Raw genomic sequence first — 16,995 nt, forward strand, 5'->3', positions numbered from 1 at the left:
GAAGGAAAGGAAAAGAAACGGTTTTGTGGAAAAGTAATAGTGGTTGGTCCCACTTTTTACTTTTCCCAACTTTCCCACAAAGTCCCACCAAATATGTGGGGTTTTAATATAGTTTGGGGTGGGAAAATTGGACTGTCATATCACCAAACACTCTTACATTCCCACCCAAGTAATTAAACAATCTATCATTTTGGGATTTAAGGGAAAAATAATAAATGTAAACTTTTTTCCCACTCTACCTTTATTCCAGCAAACAAACGCAGCCTGAGTATTCTTGAATTAGAATACTCACACATGACAATTTTTTTTTATTTTTTATCACTTATTGGCCCTCATTGGAAAATATGCTCCAATGTGAGGATACAAACCTGAGGTTGGAATCGGAGTGTCAGTGAAGACAGACGAGACCACTTGGGTGATAACAGTTGCTGAAGTGTCTTCTATAGAGAAAAAATTGCAAGTTGGTACTGGTTTATGCCCTTATTGTAAATCAGCAGTTGTTGAAGTGTCTCCATCTTTGTGGCACTTACCAGGTTTTCAAAAGTTCAAACTAGTACATAACACAAGATGATGACAAGATGTATTATTGAAAAAACAAAGGGATCGCCGAAAGTTCTAAATCCTAAATCTTAAAGTTTTAATTTAGAGTTAATTCAATTTTCAGAACAAAGGAATATCGAAATTTCATTACCTACGAGTCTTCTCACCGGAAATTCTCGTTCACTCTCATTTACTTCCATTTAAGCCCCTAAAAGTCCCAAAATAGTAAACCTTGTACGATCTGTGAGACGCAGAGAGAATTATTAGGAGAGCCATAACGCAAAAGGTTCCTCATGTTCTAACGGGAAACGGTAGTTATTAACACAGCTCAAGTTTTTTCCTAGGTATGGGAAGCAATTCCCGTTCTAGCTAGAAATGGTCCATTGTCCTTTTGCAATTACTCAGAAAACCCAAGTTCTCTTTTGAGTCTGAGAATCGAGAAAAAGGGCTAACAAGAGAAAGAAGCAGAAGAAGAAAGAGTAAACTAAGAACAAAAAGAAGAGATGAAGACTAATCCATTGACTTCTATTTATAGAAAGGGCAAACTAAGAACAAAAGGAAGAGATGAAGACAGCTGCATTTGACTTCTATTTATACACTACAAGCATATAGCGTGTTTACATGCTCTCACATATAAAAGGTCAGTGAGCGGCAAGCACTTAATTAAGCCTTCCAAGACTCAAAAACTAATCAAAACCCAGAACCACAACTCAGATAAGCTAAGGGAAAAAGAAAAAAAAGACACACTAATTAACCAACTAATGCAGTGATCCCTTTATTAGTATGATTCTCTATTTCTATTATTCCATTTAATTAGCTTCTTTCTGGGTTTCTTCTAATAGTAATTCCAGAGGCTATCTAAGTCAGAAGTTCCATTGAAGTCATCATCAAAAGGTGGGGAATTAATTCTTGGTGGGCTCAAGAGCATTCCTTCAGCCATGTTGACAAGCAATTTGGGCATGTCAAAAAGTGCCTCTTCATCCATGAATTCTTCTTCTTCTTCTTCTCCCTGTGGATTTATAGTTGCAGGAGCTGTTGCAGTGGAATGAGCGTTCACCGAGGAGGCATTTACACCCAACACGGGGCTTTGATCAAATGTGGCTGGCTTTGGCATCATAAGAGCAGCAGCAGCTGTAGCTGCAGAACGTATATCAGAAGGGGAAGCCGAAGCAGGGATAGCGTAGTAATGTACGCAGTCGGGGAAGTTGAGAATTGCATCGGCACCCTTGAGAGCTAGAACTGCGACGTCGTAGGCAGCAGCGGCCATTTCGGCAGTTGGGAAAGTTCCAAGCCATATGCGAGTGCTCTTACGTGGTTCTCTGATTTCTGATACCCATTTGCCGCTTCGGCTTCGGATTCCTCTGTAGATTGGATGCCTACGCTTGCCTGTGGAGTGTTCTGTGGCGGAGGATGATCCAGAGGAAGAAGAAGACGTCATGGTCAGCTATGTTAGTGGCCGTTGCGATCCACACGTGCCAATGGCCGTGAAATTGTAAATTTCAAATTTAAATTATGTCAGCAAATTCAACTAAGACTAGGGCCTAAGCCTACTCTTAGACCTCTGGCCGGGGTTTGTAGTAGTGGTGGTGATTCCACAGATTTTGGGGAGAGGGTAGCTCGGGAATTCAGGTGTAGCAGCTCAGTGGGAAGTGATTGGTGCTCCTGAGAGGAAAGGGTAGAAGAGGTTTTAAGGAAGAGGAAGACAGAGGAAGCGATGAGAGGGGACACTGAGAGTCTTTTCCTTTTTTATAATTGAAATGAATAGAGGGTTGGTGAAGTTGAAAGAAATATAAGGCGGAGAAAAGACTATAGAGGTCAAAGCGTGGCCAATTCGCGGAATACATTGTATGGGGGCAGAAACATAAATTTATGAGTGATGGTGGGCGCAGAAAAATAAAGAGAGAAGAAGCACAAGGACAAGGACAATTAGTACGAGGAACAAAGCTGTTTTTTAGGTGAAAGGTAGAGCAGAGAAAGGGACAGGTGGGAAGGGACGTGGAAGACGAAGAAGAGGGGAGAAGCACACGCATTAGGCGCGAGTTAGCAGCGAAGCACTGAGCTTTTTTAAATGAGTGTTTTTGCAGAGCATTTAAGTGGGCCACGCTTCTATTCTCGTTGGGATTGGATATACGTGGGGAATCTATAGATCCTAGTAGTTCGCCTATCTCTCTAGCTAACATATGAGTCCGGATCTGCGAGGTTACCACCACAAAAAACAGGGGGGCCCAGGGTGGTGATGGGAGAGGGTTTTTTTTTTTTTTTTTTTTTTTTCTTTTTCTTTTTTACATTTTCAGTGGTGGGGCCCACCTCTTTTGTGGTGGAAAACCTGTCCCCGTCGGGGGTGATGATCCAGATTCCTAACATATGATACAATTTCACTTCACGGCACAGCCAAAAAAAAAACGAGCTTCGAGTGGTTGGCCTTCCTATGCTAACAAATGCCTCCTTTCTCTTCTCTGAAGTCTACAACAAGTGGGAGATACAAGATTTGAACCTACGTAGAAAACTTTCAATAGATTTACAGTCTGTCAAAATTGCATGTGATAAAGATAAAATAACAGCAAACTGGGTTCAATCACGATTGGGTTAGGGATTCTAGTCGGGACTGGTTTGAGAACTAAACCAAGGAGTAATGTAAGTGTGAAGGAACTTGACGGCTATGGAAAGAGACGTGCTCTTGTTGGAATTCGGGATACGTGACCGTGCCATGCATGAAAATTACAACCGACTCATACAGAAAAGAGAAAAACCTTATGATCGAACAGCTACAAAGAAAAATTATGAACGAATCCAATGATCAAGAATAAGAGGTGAATCCTATATAAACTAAAGTATTACACAAATCAAAGGTGTCTTAATAATTTCCCTCCATTACTAATAAGCTCTGCAACTAACCAGATCTCTGTGGTGATTCATTATTGACTTAACCTTCGGGAGGTGGCTTCCTGACCGTGAAGTCAGCCCACATTTAATCTTGTTTTGTAGGCACACATTAAGGATTGATTAATTTTTGGACGCATCATTTGGTGTCGTCTATAGAAAATGCTTGAAAAAACCATGGTAGACACTAAATCTATGATTCAAAGGCAATCAAGGTCAACCTCCTTTGAGTGAAAATCTGGCTCCCCTAGAGGGGAATCACACCCATGAGGGTGATTAGCACGAGGAAGAGGAGGTGGCTGGAAGAGCCCATCTGAACAATTCAAACAGAGAGATCTAGATGATTCTAGTGATTCAAGAGTAGATGAATCAAAGTTAACAACAGATGAAAATGCAGATTTTGTTTCTTGAGATGCAGAACATGCTTTGAATGATGGGTAAGCATCTGGGAGTCCCAAGGAATTTGAGTCTCCATGATCGTGAGGAAGCGAGAAGGCAAGCCCGAAGGACTGAAAGGAGAAATTCCCCAGTAAGGGCTCCGCAAAAAAAAAGGAACCCGATCGAAGGCCAGAACTTCCGTCAACCATTAGAAAGAAACTTAAGGCCGCTGGAAGAAGGAGTACGTTTGGGAATGAGAAGGACGGGAGAGTTACCAAGAAGAAACGATCTGGAAGTGTAGGATCGATCGCAAGGAAGCTGAACGAGAACTCTAACCAGGATCGAAAAAGGAGTACGAACACACTCAACAACATCTCAATGATCGAATAGAGATAGTATTTGGACGCCAAACACTAGAGCAGTTCAAATTAATAAAAAAACCGGCAGATATAAACCAGAAATTGGGACAACTCATGAAGGGCAAGAAGTCAGATGATATATACTCGATCATCAGAAAACCTCTTTTGTTGATGCCATAGCCAGGTATGAATCCCTCATAATTTTGGACTCCCGACCTTCTCTTTGTTCAATGGATTTGAGGATCCAGTGGTCCATATGAGTTACTACCAACAAACAATGGCTGTTGCTGGCAAGTTGGACAAGAACTTGTGTAGAGTGTTTCGGTCCTCACTAACGGGAGCAGCTCAGAAGTGGTTTTCAAACCTACCATCAGGAAGGATAGCTGATTTCAATGAGCTCGCTCGAAAGTTTATCTGTCGGTTCCAGAGTAGGATACAAACTAAGAAAACAGAAGAGACTCTGTTCACCGTCAAGCAAGCAAAGAACGAGTCTATTCGGGACTATCTGCTAAGATTCAATAAAGCAACCATGGAGATCGAGAACTTTGATGAGCAAGTGGCCAAAACAGCCCTCTTTATGGGTCTTTCCAACAGACGACTGTTAGAGTTGTTGTTGTAGGACAAGCCAACCACATATGCTGAGCTTGTTCAAAGATGCCAAAAACAAGCAGAAGTAACGGAAATCCTTGACGCTCGGCAAGGGGAGGTGAAAGCAGTAAGTAAGGAGCATAAAATTTTGGAAAAAAGCCAAGGCTTGAAAGCACAAAACAATGATCGTAGAAATAAGGGACAATTGGGATGGAGACAATGCTCACCCAACCATTCTGAGTACACTCCATTGAATGCACAACTCTCGGAGATTCTGATGCAAATTAAGGATCAAGATATCTTAAGATGGCCACCCAAGATGGAATCTAAGCCTGAAGAAAGAAACATGAACAAGTATTGTCATTTCTATAGGGATTATGGACATTACACCAATGAGTGCAGGCACTTGAAGGTGGATATTGAAAGGCTAATCTCTCAAGGGCATTTGGCAAATTATATAAAGCTTAAAGAAGAAGATTAAGGAAAAAGAACAACAGGTGAAACAAGAAGAGAACGATCGGGAAGTAGAGACCATAGACCTGAGGCTTCCAACTCCAAGAAAGGAAAGGAGATTGCAGGGTCTAGTCGGTCCCTGATCCTCACAATATTTGGAGGATCAAAACTTGAATCCCTTAGAAGACTGAAGGCAAAATCAAAGTTTGTAGGATCGGGAGAGTCTGTGAAGAAAATAAAAAGGCCAAATCTTGAGGAGACCATCGTGTCTAGCAAGAAAGATGAAAAATGTGTGTGTGCTCTACATGGTGATGCAATAGTGATAAAAGTAGAGATTGGTCATCGAGAGGTACACCGAGTGCTGGTAGACACAGGGTAGCTAGCAGATCTCTTGTCTTACGAGGCATATCAGAATTGAAGATGGAAAAAGATTTGATGAAACCAACTTGAACTCGTTTATATGGATTTGCTGGATCATCAACCGTGGTTGAGGAATCGGTATAGTTTGATCCAACAGTTGGTACTTTTTTAAAGGAGATAGCTGTTTGGGTAAATTTCTTGGTCGTTCGAGAACTCCCTACATACAATGTGATATTTGAGAGGCCATCCCTTACTAAGCTGGGAGCTGTAGTTTCAACCAAGCACATGAAGATCAAATTCCCGATAAGCAACGGTGATGGAGAGGTAATTTCTAATTAAAAAAAACCTCTAGACAATGTTATATTTCATATTTAAAAGACAAAGCTGGACTGAGGAAGGCTACAGCCATGCCAATTGAGGTTCATGATGATCGAGACTAGGAGATCTTGCAAAGACTCGAACCTATGGAAAAGTTGGAGAGAATCCAATTGGATCCTTTCAAGGAGGAGAAAGCAACCTTCATTGGGTCGAGCAATTTGCAATCACAGAAGAATTGAAAAAGTTCCCTCGGGAAAATATAGATGTATTTGCATGGTTAGCAGATGACATGCCAAGAATAGATCGAAGTGTTGCAGAGCACAAACTATGGACCATCGAAGGCCAACCCTGTCATTCAAAGGAGAAGGAACTTCTCGATCGAAAAGCATGAGGCGATAAGACTGAAGTAGGAAAGCTAAAGGGTTCAAGATTCATTGAACCAATTGAATGTCCAACTTGGTTAGCCAACGTGGTGATGGTTAAAATGGCAAACGGGAAGTGGAAAATGTGTACTGAGTACACAGACTTAAACAAAGCATGCCCGAAGGATTGTTATCCATTGCTTATAATCGATCTCCTCATTGATGTAATTGTTGGTTATGAGACCTTGAATTTCATGGACGCATACTCGAGATACAATCAAATTTTGATGGACAAGGAAGATGAGAAGTTCATTGCATTCATGACCGACCGAGCAAGCTTCTACTAGAAGGTCATGCGGTTCGGGTAAAAGAATGCAGAAGTGACATACCAGAGAGCCATGAATAAAATTTTCAAAGACTTGATCAGGATAAACATGGAGGCCTACGTAGATGATATGCTTGTGAAAAACCTTCAATGTGTTGAGTCATGTCTCACATTTGGCAGAAGTTTTCAATGTACTTAGGAAATATCATATGAAACTCAATCTAGAGAAATGCGCCTTCAAAGTATCCTCGGGAAAATTCTTGGGATTTATGCTTTCCCAAAGAAGAATTGAGGCAAATCCAGTCAAAATTCAAGTGTTGATAGATATGGAGCCTCCAAATACCGTTCGGGATGTATAGTGCTTGACGGGATGAGTGGCAGCTCTGAAAATATTTATCGCACAATCGGGAGAATGATGCTTATCATTCTTCAACGCTTTGAAAGATCTAAAGGGCAGCAAAGAGGCACGATGGACATTAGAATGCCAAAAGGCATTCGAGAGCCTAAAAGAAATGTTGGGAAAACCACCATTGTTATCCCGACCAGAGAAAGGCAAAACATTACAAATACATCTAGCATCTTTGGCTTCGGCAGTAAGTGCAGTCTTTGTTCGGGAAAAAGATAAAAAGTAGTGGCCAATCTACTACATCAGTCACATACTTCTTGATGCAGAGACTAGGGATGCAGAGATCGAGAAACAAGCAATGGCCCTAATGATGGCAGCAAGAAAGTTGAGGCATACTTCTAGGCCACTCGATTGAGGTATTAACTACTTTCCCCCTAAAGAAAGTATTTCATAAGCCAAACTTATCATGGAGAACGGTAGCATGGTCGGTAGAACTTGGCAAATACCAAGTAAATTTTAAGCCCCGAACAGCCATAAAAGCTCAAGCCTTAGCTAATTTTGTGGTAGAAACCACAACTCCTATAGAAGAAAAGGTGGAACAAATTACCCCAATAGTGTGGGACATCTATGTGGATGGTTTGAGTAACAAGCAAGGAGCAGGAGCTGGAGTTTTACTGAAGAGAATTAAAGTTTGGGTTCGAAGCAAGCAACAACGAGGCCAAGTATGAAGCCTTCTTGGCTGGCCTTCGGTTGGCAAAAGCACTTGCAATCCCAAAGATAACTATTTACAGTGATTCTCAACTCATAGTTAAGCAAGTACAAGGGGAGTTCGGGATTAAGGGGCCTTGGTTGCAAAAGTATCAGAATATGATACAACCGTTAATTCAAAGAGGTACAAGTTTTTCAAATCCCGAGGAAGGAGAATGAAATGGTAGATGAGTTGTCAAGATCGGTAAATACGAAGGTAAAAACCCTCGAACCATTGGTTTACATTGAAGAACTAGACTTCCCAAGTACGAGGAGCAAAGACGTGATGTACATGGAAGACAAACGCAGTTGGATGGACCTGATCGTGGAGTATCTAGGGGGTGATAGGTTGCTTGAAGATCCAAAAGAAGCAAGACTTACTAGAATTCGAACGGCAAAGGTCTCCCATGTAGAATGGAAGACTATACCGAAGATCTTATGTTGGACTATTGTTAAGGTGTTTGGGACCAGAAGGATCGAAGAGTGCATTAGTAGAGGTGCACAAGGGTATCTGTGGAGCCCATATGGGTGGATGAGCTTTGGCACACAAGATACTCAGGCTCATGATGTATTGGCCAAAAATACAAGAGGATGCACTTGAGTATGTTTGTCGTTGCAGAAATTGTCAAATACATTCAACAATATCAAAAAGACTAGTAGCACCCTTGACATCTATCTTGGACCCGATCCCATTTTCTATGTGGGGAATTGACATCATAGGAAAGTTCACTAAGGCTTTGGGTGGTTGGGAGTAATTGATCGTGGCCATTGATTACTTCACCAAGTGGGTTGAAGTAGTCTTGCTTGCTACAAACATCAAGAAGAGGGTTGAGAAGTTTGTGTTGGAATCCATAATACACCGATTTGGCATTCCAAAGGTGGTTGTTACCAATCATGGAACAAAGTTTGATAACCCACAATTCACTCAATTTTGCAGAACTTCCATGATCGAGCACTAAATGTCTTCGGTAGTATACCCCCAAAGCAATGGACAAGTAGAGGTAACCAACCGAATCCTGCTAAATGGAATCAAGAAGAGATTATAATCGAATAAAGCTCTACGGGTTGAAGAGCTCCCGAACATGCTTTGGGTGTATAGGACAACAGTTTGAACACCAACAGGAGAAACACCATTTAAACTGGCCTATGGATTAGAGGCTTTGGCTCCAGTAGAAATAATGGTTAGGACTCTCAAAGGAAAAGAATTTGAAGAAAAAGCAAATGAGCAAGGTTTGTTGGATAATTTAGAATTATTGGATGAAGTTCGAATGAAAGCCATAGCTAGAATTCAGCAATATCACAGAAGTGTTTCATAATATTATAATGCCTGATTATGATATCGTCAGTACCATTCAAGGGATCTTGTTTTGAGGAATACAATAACTTCAAACCCTTGGCACCAAAAGAAGTTGGATCCTTCATGGGAAGGACCATATATGATTCTGAAGCAAGTAGGATCTAGCGCTTACATGTTGAATAATCTAACTAATCTAATAGCTGATCGAGAGTTGGATCGATCATGGAATGCATGACATTTAAAAAAGTTTTCTCCTTAGTCATTTTTATGTATTCACGGTCAAGATTTTGCGATGTGACTCGAGCCAAATTTTCAATGAAGTTTAAGTTTCAGAAACCAAACCTTTATTGAATGGGGGCATGTGTGTATAATTGGTAATTGGAATTCAAAAGGCTTCAATTACGCCTAACTAAGACCTTCTAATGCTTAGAAAAATTTTCAGAAATTTTCTAATGAAGCTTCGGTTACGCCCGACTAAAACCTTCTAACACTTAGAAAAATTTTTAGAAATTTTCTAAGGAGAGGCTTCGGTTACACCAGACTAAGACCTTCTAACACTTAGAGAAATTTTCTAAGGAAAGGCTTTGGTTATGCCCAACTAAGACCTTCTAACACTTAGAAAATTTTTCAGAATTATTCTAAGTAAAAGTTTATTGTATACCCGACTAAATCCCTACCATGTATGCTTGATACTGAAGACAAAAACTTGAATTCAATTTAAGTAAACTCATCAAGTATGAAAGAAACTCTTCATAGATGAACTTAAGTTGTATTTCATTCAAATGGCCAGTGGGGGCCACCCTTACACACACACCCACACCCACACACACAAAAGAGAAAAAGAAGGAAAAGTACTAAATGCAGTCGGTAAAGATTACAGACAAAAAAGAAAGAAAGAAAAAACTTATGTTGCTATAGCTGGATCTTCTTGAATAGGATCGGCTATGAGGGGGGCTTGTTCCTGATCGGGAGGACCTTGAGCCTGGGGATTGGGGTTGTCATTTTCTTGCACCACTTCTGCTCCGGGAGTAAGCGGAGGAGAGTCAATGAGGTAGCCTTCTATATTCGAAGGCTGGAAGGTCGACCTTGTGAAGATTCCATTTGGGAGCCACCAAGCCTAAGTCCTCAAAAACTTCAGAATAGCACAACTCTTTATGAGGCTCGATGTTGAAAGAAGAGTTCTGCCTTAGGATTGACTTCTATACCTCGTTTTGGCCATCGAGATATGTCATGGCATTGTAGTTGATTATCAGATCGCTGAAAGGCTTGCCATTTAGGTATTTTCGAATGCAAGCCTTCATGGCCTCCACAAAGATATGCTCGGGCTTCGATGGTGCTACCTGATCGAATCTAATGTGTTACAATTGAAAGAAATAAAGGAAACTAAAAACCGTTCTAAAACTAAACATAATGAGTATCTATATCCATCAAACAATATCTAGACTCAGATGTCTCCATCATCACACGAGACACTCTAGCTCCAAGATCCGACAAATCTTAGTACACTTTGTCATCACACAGGAATGCTTCATTGTATTGCTCATAGTCACCAACATCTTGGAATCCATACGAGTCACATGCCGTGGCCTCGTAGTTCGGAATCTCGCAGTCATCTGTACATGCAACACAATCTAAAGAAAACATGTCCCCCAAAGGGTGAGCTCAAAAGAACTCAGCAAGCAGTTCAAACACAATTAACAATTATAACAATTACAATCTCAAGAACAAGAACAAGGCATGAAATACAAATGATATGAAACAATATACAAGTATGCTTCTAACTCTATATATGCTGGTCTCTATTGGCAGATACACATTAAGATAATTCACCATACTCCTCTGGGTAGGTCTCAGTCGCTCTTCCCTCAACCCTCTCAGTCTATTTGGTTCATCGAGGTAATTGGGTCAGGTCATCTCTCTCAAACTTTCCATGGTTGGGGTTTAGGTCAACACTATCTCTCACCACCATTGGCAAGAGTATCGGTGCATTTCAGGGTTAAATTTAGCCCAATGCAAGTGATCTACTGAGTCACATATACTTAGGGTCATATACTTCCATTCCTCACCTCTCATGATTCTTTCCGATATCCTTCCCCCTAGAGTCACCGTCTCCCTCTCGGCTACATAGACTCTTAACCCTAACCGTGATACCCGGAGATGTGATCCATAAGTCCCATGGTTAAGTTAATGGAAAATACATATTCACATTTCACAATAACACAATCATGAGCAAGGGATAATCAATGTTCAACTTTATTAAGAAATCAATCAAAGAAATAATCTTGAAATATAATCAGAGTGCAGAATAAAATGATACCAAACAATGAATAGCTATGAGTATAGCGGAAAAATAACTCTATAGATCATAATGCGGAAGAGTAGATCAAAACTCTAAAGTAGCTCTAAAGTATTACAACCAAAATAAAAGTCTAAAAGAAATTGAGTAAAACTATTCTAAAACTTTCATGGGCTCTTCATCTTCTTCTTCTATCCTTGTCTTCTTCACCGGGGTTTATGCTCCTGCAACTTTGGATCAGCTTCTAACTCACAATCCCATCTGTGAATGAGACGATGTCTGCTACTATCAATAGGAGCCATCAATGTGGTCCACACCAATGTATTGGTTGGACCACTGGTCACTATCTTTTCCCATGATGTCCGTAGCTGTACCAAGGGTCCTCCGTATTGGCGCACGGGATCTCTTCCAAACTTACAATATCATCTAAAAGCATATCCCCCAAAGGGTGAGCTCAAAAGAACTCAGCAAGTAGTTCAATCACAATAAACAACTACAAGCAGTTCAAAGCAAACATGATGCAATGATATGAGACAATGAATGAAAATATGCTTCAAACTCTAAGTATGCTAGTCTCTATTGGTAGACACGCATTAAGATAAAACACCACACTCCTCTGGATAGGTCTTAAATCACTCTCCCTCAACCATCTTGGTATCTTGGTTCTCCGGTGGTAATTGGGTCTTGCATTCCTCTCGGACATTCCATGGCTAAGGTTTAGGGCTACACTATCGCTCACCACCATTCGTCTTAGTACTAGCTCGTGTCAGGGTTAATATCTAGCTCAATGCAAGTCATCTACTAAGTCACATCTACTTGGAGTCAGATACCTCCCTTCTCGTGCACTAGACGCCTTTTTTCGATATGAAAGCCTCCCCCGTGCCTAGGCCAGCCATTCCATGGTACCTCCCTCCCCTCCCTAGAATCATCGTATCCTATGGCTCCAACCAACTCGAACTACGGACTCTCAACCCTATTGGTCATCCACATATGATAAACGGGAAGCTCTCATGTCCTCTCACGGGTTGATTACCGATCTTGAGCGCCCATAAGCCCAGGTTTATAATATGCAACCCTATCAATAAATGGCCCCCACAATGTCATTGTATCCTCTCATGGGTTGGTTACGGTCTTGAGCACCCACCAATCCCCATTGCTGCCACGGGTCACTCGGTCTCAATACCCCTTCCAATAGGGTTAGATACGACAGGGTTTCCCTAGCCAAACTCATCTAGACCAAACCTAGGTATGTCATCCAGTAGTTACGAAAGCACCAAGGGGCACCATAGGAAAGCGTCCCATACCACCTCCACTGGTGTCCAATGACAGAAACGCCAAAAAGGCATTCCCCATTCCACAACCTAGGCAATCACAACATATCATGATTCCATAAATATCACAATAGAGTCCAACTCACAATCACATCATTCAAATTCAATAACAAGATGTAAATCATATCATGAATAGCCCTCTGTAATTACGGAGTATCACAATATAGAAAAAGTATAACTACAATAGCTAACACATGCATATAAGTCCTAACATCTCAAAGCATGTATTTGTGCATATTCTGAGTGTACGTACTCACCTTATAGTTAACTTCACATAAAACTCCAAATAAGAGATCAAAGAGCAAGTCCAAAATCACAAAAATAACCCTAAACAAGCATGTTGAGAGTATTAGGAACAAACTCTAATGATCGGAGACGAATCAAAACAAACAGACAAAGTTGTTGTTACACCTTTGGTCGATTGGATTGACCAATGGGATCGACCAAAGCTACTGTAATTAACAATAACTTCCAACTTTGGTTGGAAACTCTTCGAACGACATCAGAACACTCCGAAATTAATAGAAAATTTCTAAAATAACATATAGAGACTTTATATGATGATCTAAACATCAAACAAGGCCATAGGAATAGAAATCCAATAAATCACCTAAGAGGCTTGATCCACGGATTCTCACGGAAAAACAAGAATGAATGGAGATTCATTCTAACAATAAGAAAACATTAGATCATGCATAGAAACAACCTAGGACAGATCTAACATATTTTAGAATCAAATAACTACAGATATGAGTAAATCATAGTCTCATGCTAGATCAAAACAATGAAATCACCTTTGTATTGTCTACGGAAAGAGTAGAGCGAATGGGAATTCACTCTAAGACTATAAGGATCAGCAACTAGGCCATTACGGTGGTGTAAGACCTTCCTCACAATCAAAACAAATAGTAGAACAGAGAGAGAATAGATCAATGAAGTATAGGATTGAATACCAACCTTTTAGAAGAAGAATCAATGGAGGAACTTCTCTTGGATGCTTGGAATCAACCTTGGGCTGAAGAGGAGGCTCTAGGGTTCTTCTCATGTTCTCCAAAAGTTAAGAAGCAAAGTGGTGAGGTTTAGTCCGGTTACATATAAATAGGACTTCAAAACCTCAAACTTGAAAAATAAACAATTAGTACGAGGCTTGCTTTGGTTAGTTGCTTTGGTCAATTGGGTCGACCAAGGGATTGACCAAGGCGAGCCTTAAGTCAAAATTGCTGAATTTGGTTCCCAAAGGCCAAATTCACCTCTTGGGTCCTCAACCAACTTAAGGAAGGGTCTTACACGACTTCATAGGACCTTCTAGAGGTGTCAACACCGTACTCAAAGTCCAAGGTTTCCATAATGGGATCTTCACTATCAATCTTCATTGGTTCTGAGGTCGAGCCAATGGATTTAATAAAGAGGGTCCACACTGCTTCTACCTTGACTTCGGGTCTTCGGACCTACAACATAGATTTCGGATTAGGGTAGTTATGGGATTTCACATCCTCCCACCCTTATAAGAAACTTTGCCATTGAAATTGAAGGCATACGGTTTCCAAAAAGATGGAGAAACTTCTCTTTTATCTCTTCTTCCTTCTCCCAAGAAGCTTCTTCAAGGCGTGATTCTTCCACGGATTTTCACTAAAGGAATGGTCCGATTCCCCAATTGTTTGTCCTTCTTGTCTAAGATTTCGCTGGCTCTTCATTGTAGGAAAGATCTGCACTTAGACCTTCGGGTTCTCCTGAAGTAGATGTTTCGGATTCTCCGTACGTACTGCTGAAGCATCTATATATAGGCACATCATGAACTCCAGCCAAGTCAGTGGTAAAGCCAAATGGTAAGCAACTGGTCCAACCTTCTCAAGAATCTCATAAGGTCCAATAAAATGAGGACTAAGCTTTCCCTTCACATTAAATCTCATCACCCCTTCATAGGTGATACCTTTAGAAAAGCTTTCTCCCCATTTAAAATTCAAAATCCTTTCCTTAATCATGTCCACCATTGCACTTGTAGCTTCAATCATTTCCAGACCTAGAACTCTTCTTTCACCGCTCTCGGTCCAATACGAGGTGTCCTACAAGTGTTTCCATAAAGTGCTTTGAATAAAGCCATGCCTATATTTGGTGATAAGCTTGTTATTATACCAAACTCACAAGCTAGGTGTTCATCCCAATTTCCTCCCATATCCACCATAAAAGATCTGAGCATATCTTCCAAAATCTGAATTGTCCACTCGGATCGTCCATCCGTCTATGGATGATGAGTTGTACGTTAAGGTTAATTGGGTACCCAACGCTTCCACAATAGTTCCAAAATGTTAAGGTGAACCTAGGATCCTCGGTCAAACACAATACTCACTTGGACACCATGTAGTCGCACTACATTGTCCACATACGGTCTTGCTAGCTGATGAGCACATTTATGTGTGAAATCTTATGGCATAAAGCATGCATTTTATACAGTTAGAGTGGAGTTACCTTGGGTTTTATGTTGTTTTAGATTTTAGGACTTTTCAAGATTTAAGCAAATATTTGGAGTTTTGGGCTTGACTCATGCTATTTTACACGTCAAGAAGTCCATTCAAATTCTCAAATGCGAAAATGGGCCCGATCTGAAGCATGATGGGCTAGAGATGTGTGATTATGGGCCAACTCGAAATATTGAAGAGATAAATAAGGCAAATTTGATCTCCGCTGAAATTTTAAATCAAATCTACAGAGATATTATTGAGAGAGTCCAAATGGAAAAGAGTCCTTGCATACCTCAATATCTTATTTCCTATCTTGGATTTAATTAAAGAAAGAAAAGAGGGGAAATAATTATATTTAGAGAGGAAGAGGCAAAAATTCCGTTTTTGAATGTCTCTGTCCAGTTTCGATCAAGCCTTCATCGATGGTCATCCGATGTCCATCGTGCTGATTTTTGGAGGAGAGCTTCACGACTACTTAAACCTCAAATCCAACGGTGGAATTATGCATCTGATCTCTCTAAGTTGGCGTAATTAGTACGTCAAAAAACCCTAATTGGCTGAGTCAGTGTAGAAACCTCGAGTTTTATTCAAATTCAGCGTGCTCATATCTCATGTAAACTATATAAAAGGAGAGCATACTCCATCAAAGGAGAACATGTTCTAGAGCTTAGTAGAAGCATTCTTTCTCTTTCTCTTTAGTTTATTTAGGCTTTCTCTAGTTTTCTTTGCTTGCATTTGTGAGATTTAAATTTCTAGATTCAATGTTTAGGTTTAATTTTTTTATATAATGCAATTCAAGTTCAGTTTCAAGTTTTTTTTTTAGATTCGTTTTTCTGGGTCTAGCAATTGCGATTTAGATCATTCTAGATCTAGATTTGGTTGTTAGGGTTGGTTGAGATTTGAATCGTTTGTTCAATCTAAGTAAGTAACCTTCTTTATTAATCTTCTCTCCTCCTCATTCTTCTATCTCCCCTCCATATTCTTAATTTATGATTTAATTTCAGCATTATTTATTGTTCTCCCTTCCCTGGATCCTTGATCGAGATGCCTACATCTGCTGTCTTTGGTTAAGATTTCCATTTTACTTTCTACAATTTACTTTCTATTATTTACTTTTTGCAATTTACTTTATGTTATTTACTTCCCAATTTACTTTCTGCAATTTACTTCTAATTACTTTCACCCTTTATTGTTCTCCTTTCTGAATCCTTGATCGAGATGCCTCTATTAGTGCCTCTCTTTGGTTAAGGCTTCTTTTCCTTTTATTGCTTTGTTTATTGCTTGTTATTTCTTTCTATATTTACTTTCTGACTATTTTTTTCTTTAATATCCGTTCCCAATCGTGGATGTAGCTTCAAAAGGGTCACGGTCAAAGTCATTATTATTATTATACTCGCTTCCCTCGATCCAGGTGACACTCGGATCACTTCCTTTCTTTTTATTTTTATTGGTGATTTTTCTGTCTTTTATTTATGCATTGATTGTGTTTAATTTTTTTCGTTTCTTTCGTTGCATTAGATGTATAGATTAAGATCGTTTAGTTTATTAATTAATTAACAAAAATTGAATCATTCCACTCTCGCATTACTATTAAGAAGGTGAATTCTAAGTGGCATATCTCCTTGAGATCGACCCGTTAGCTACCGATACCTGCTTGCCGTTTACCTTTTAATTTAAAACATGCTTATCCATAGTGTGAGTAATCATAGGAATGAAGTGGGCTAATTTAGTCAATCTATCAATGATAACCATACCGTATCACTCCCTTGCTAGTCGGCAAACTAGTCACAAAATCCATGTGATGTCTACCCACATCCACGCGGAGAGGCTTTGTGGTCTAGATAGTGGTTGTCAACTACTTTGACACGTTGGTGTCACTCTAGCCACAAAGTCTTCTTCATCATTCTTCAAACCAATCCACCACTTCTCTTAAATCTCTATACATCTTTGCTTCTG

The 16,995-nt window shown here is 40.1% G+C and overlaps 1 protein-coding gene and 1 pseudogene across 1 annotated transcript; one reads left to right on the forward strand and one right to left on the reverse strand.

The window, feature by feature from the left end:
* Positions 1-247: 247 nt before the first annotated feature.
* On the reverse strand, positions 248-2,281 carry LOC149002436 (ethylene-responsive transcription factor ERF027 pseudogene; annotated as a pseudogene).
* Positions 2,282-4,434: 2,153 nt separating this feature from the next.
* On the forward strand, positions 4,435-5,226 carry LOC149002437 (uncharacterized). Its single transcript, XM_089138715.1, has 2 exons — positions 4,435-4,713; positions 4,777-5,226. The coding sequence occupies exons 1-2, from the start codon at positions 4,435-4,437 to the stop codon at positions 5,224-5,226; spliced, it is 729 nt and encodes a 242-aa protein (XP_088994841.1).
* Positions 5,227-16,995: the final 11,769 nt, after the last annotated feature.

Source organism: Hakea prostrata, chromosome 10 (genome assembly GCF_041222555.1).
Source record: "Hakea prostrata isolate BN-2017 chromosome 10, UWA_Hpros_2, whole genome shotgun sequence".
Classification (NCBI taxonomy): Eukaryota; Viridiplantae; Streptophyta; class Magnoliopsida; order Proteales; family Proteaceae; genus Hakea; species Hakea prostrata.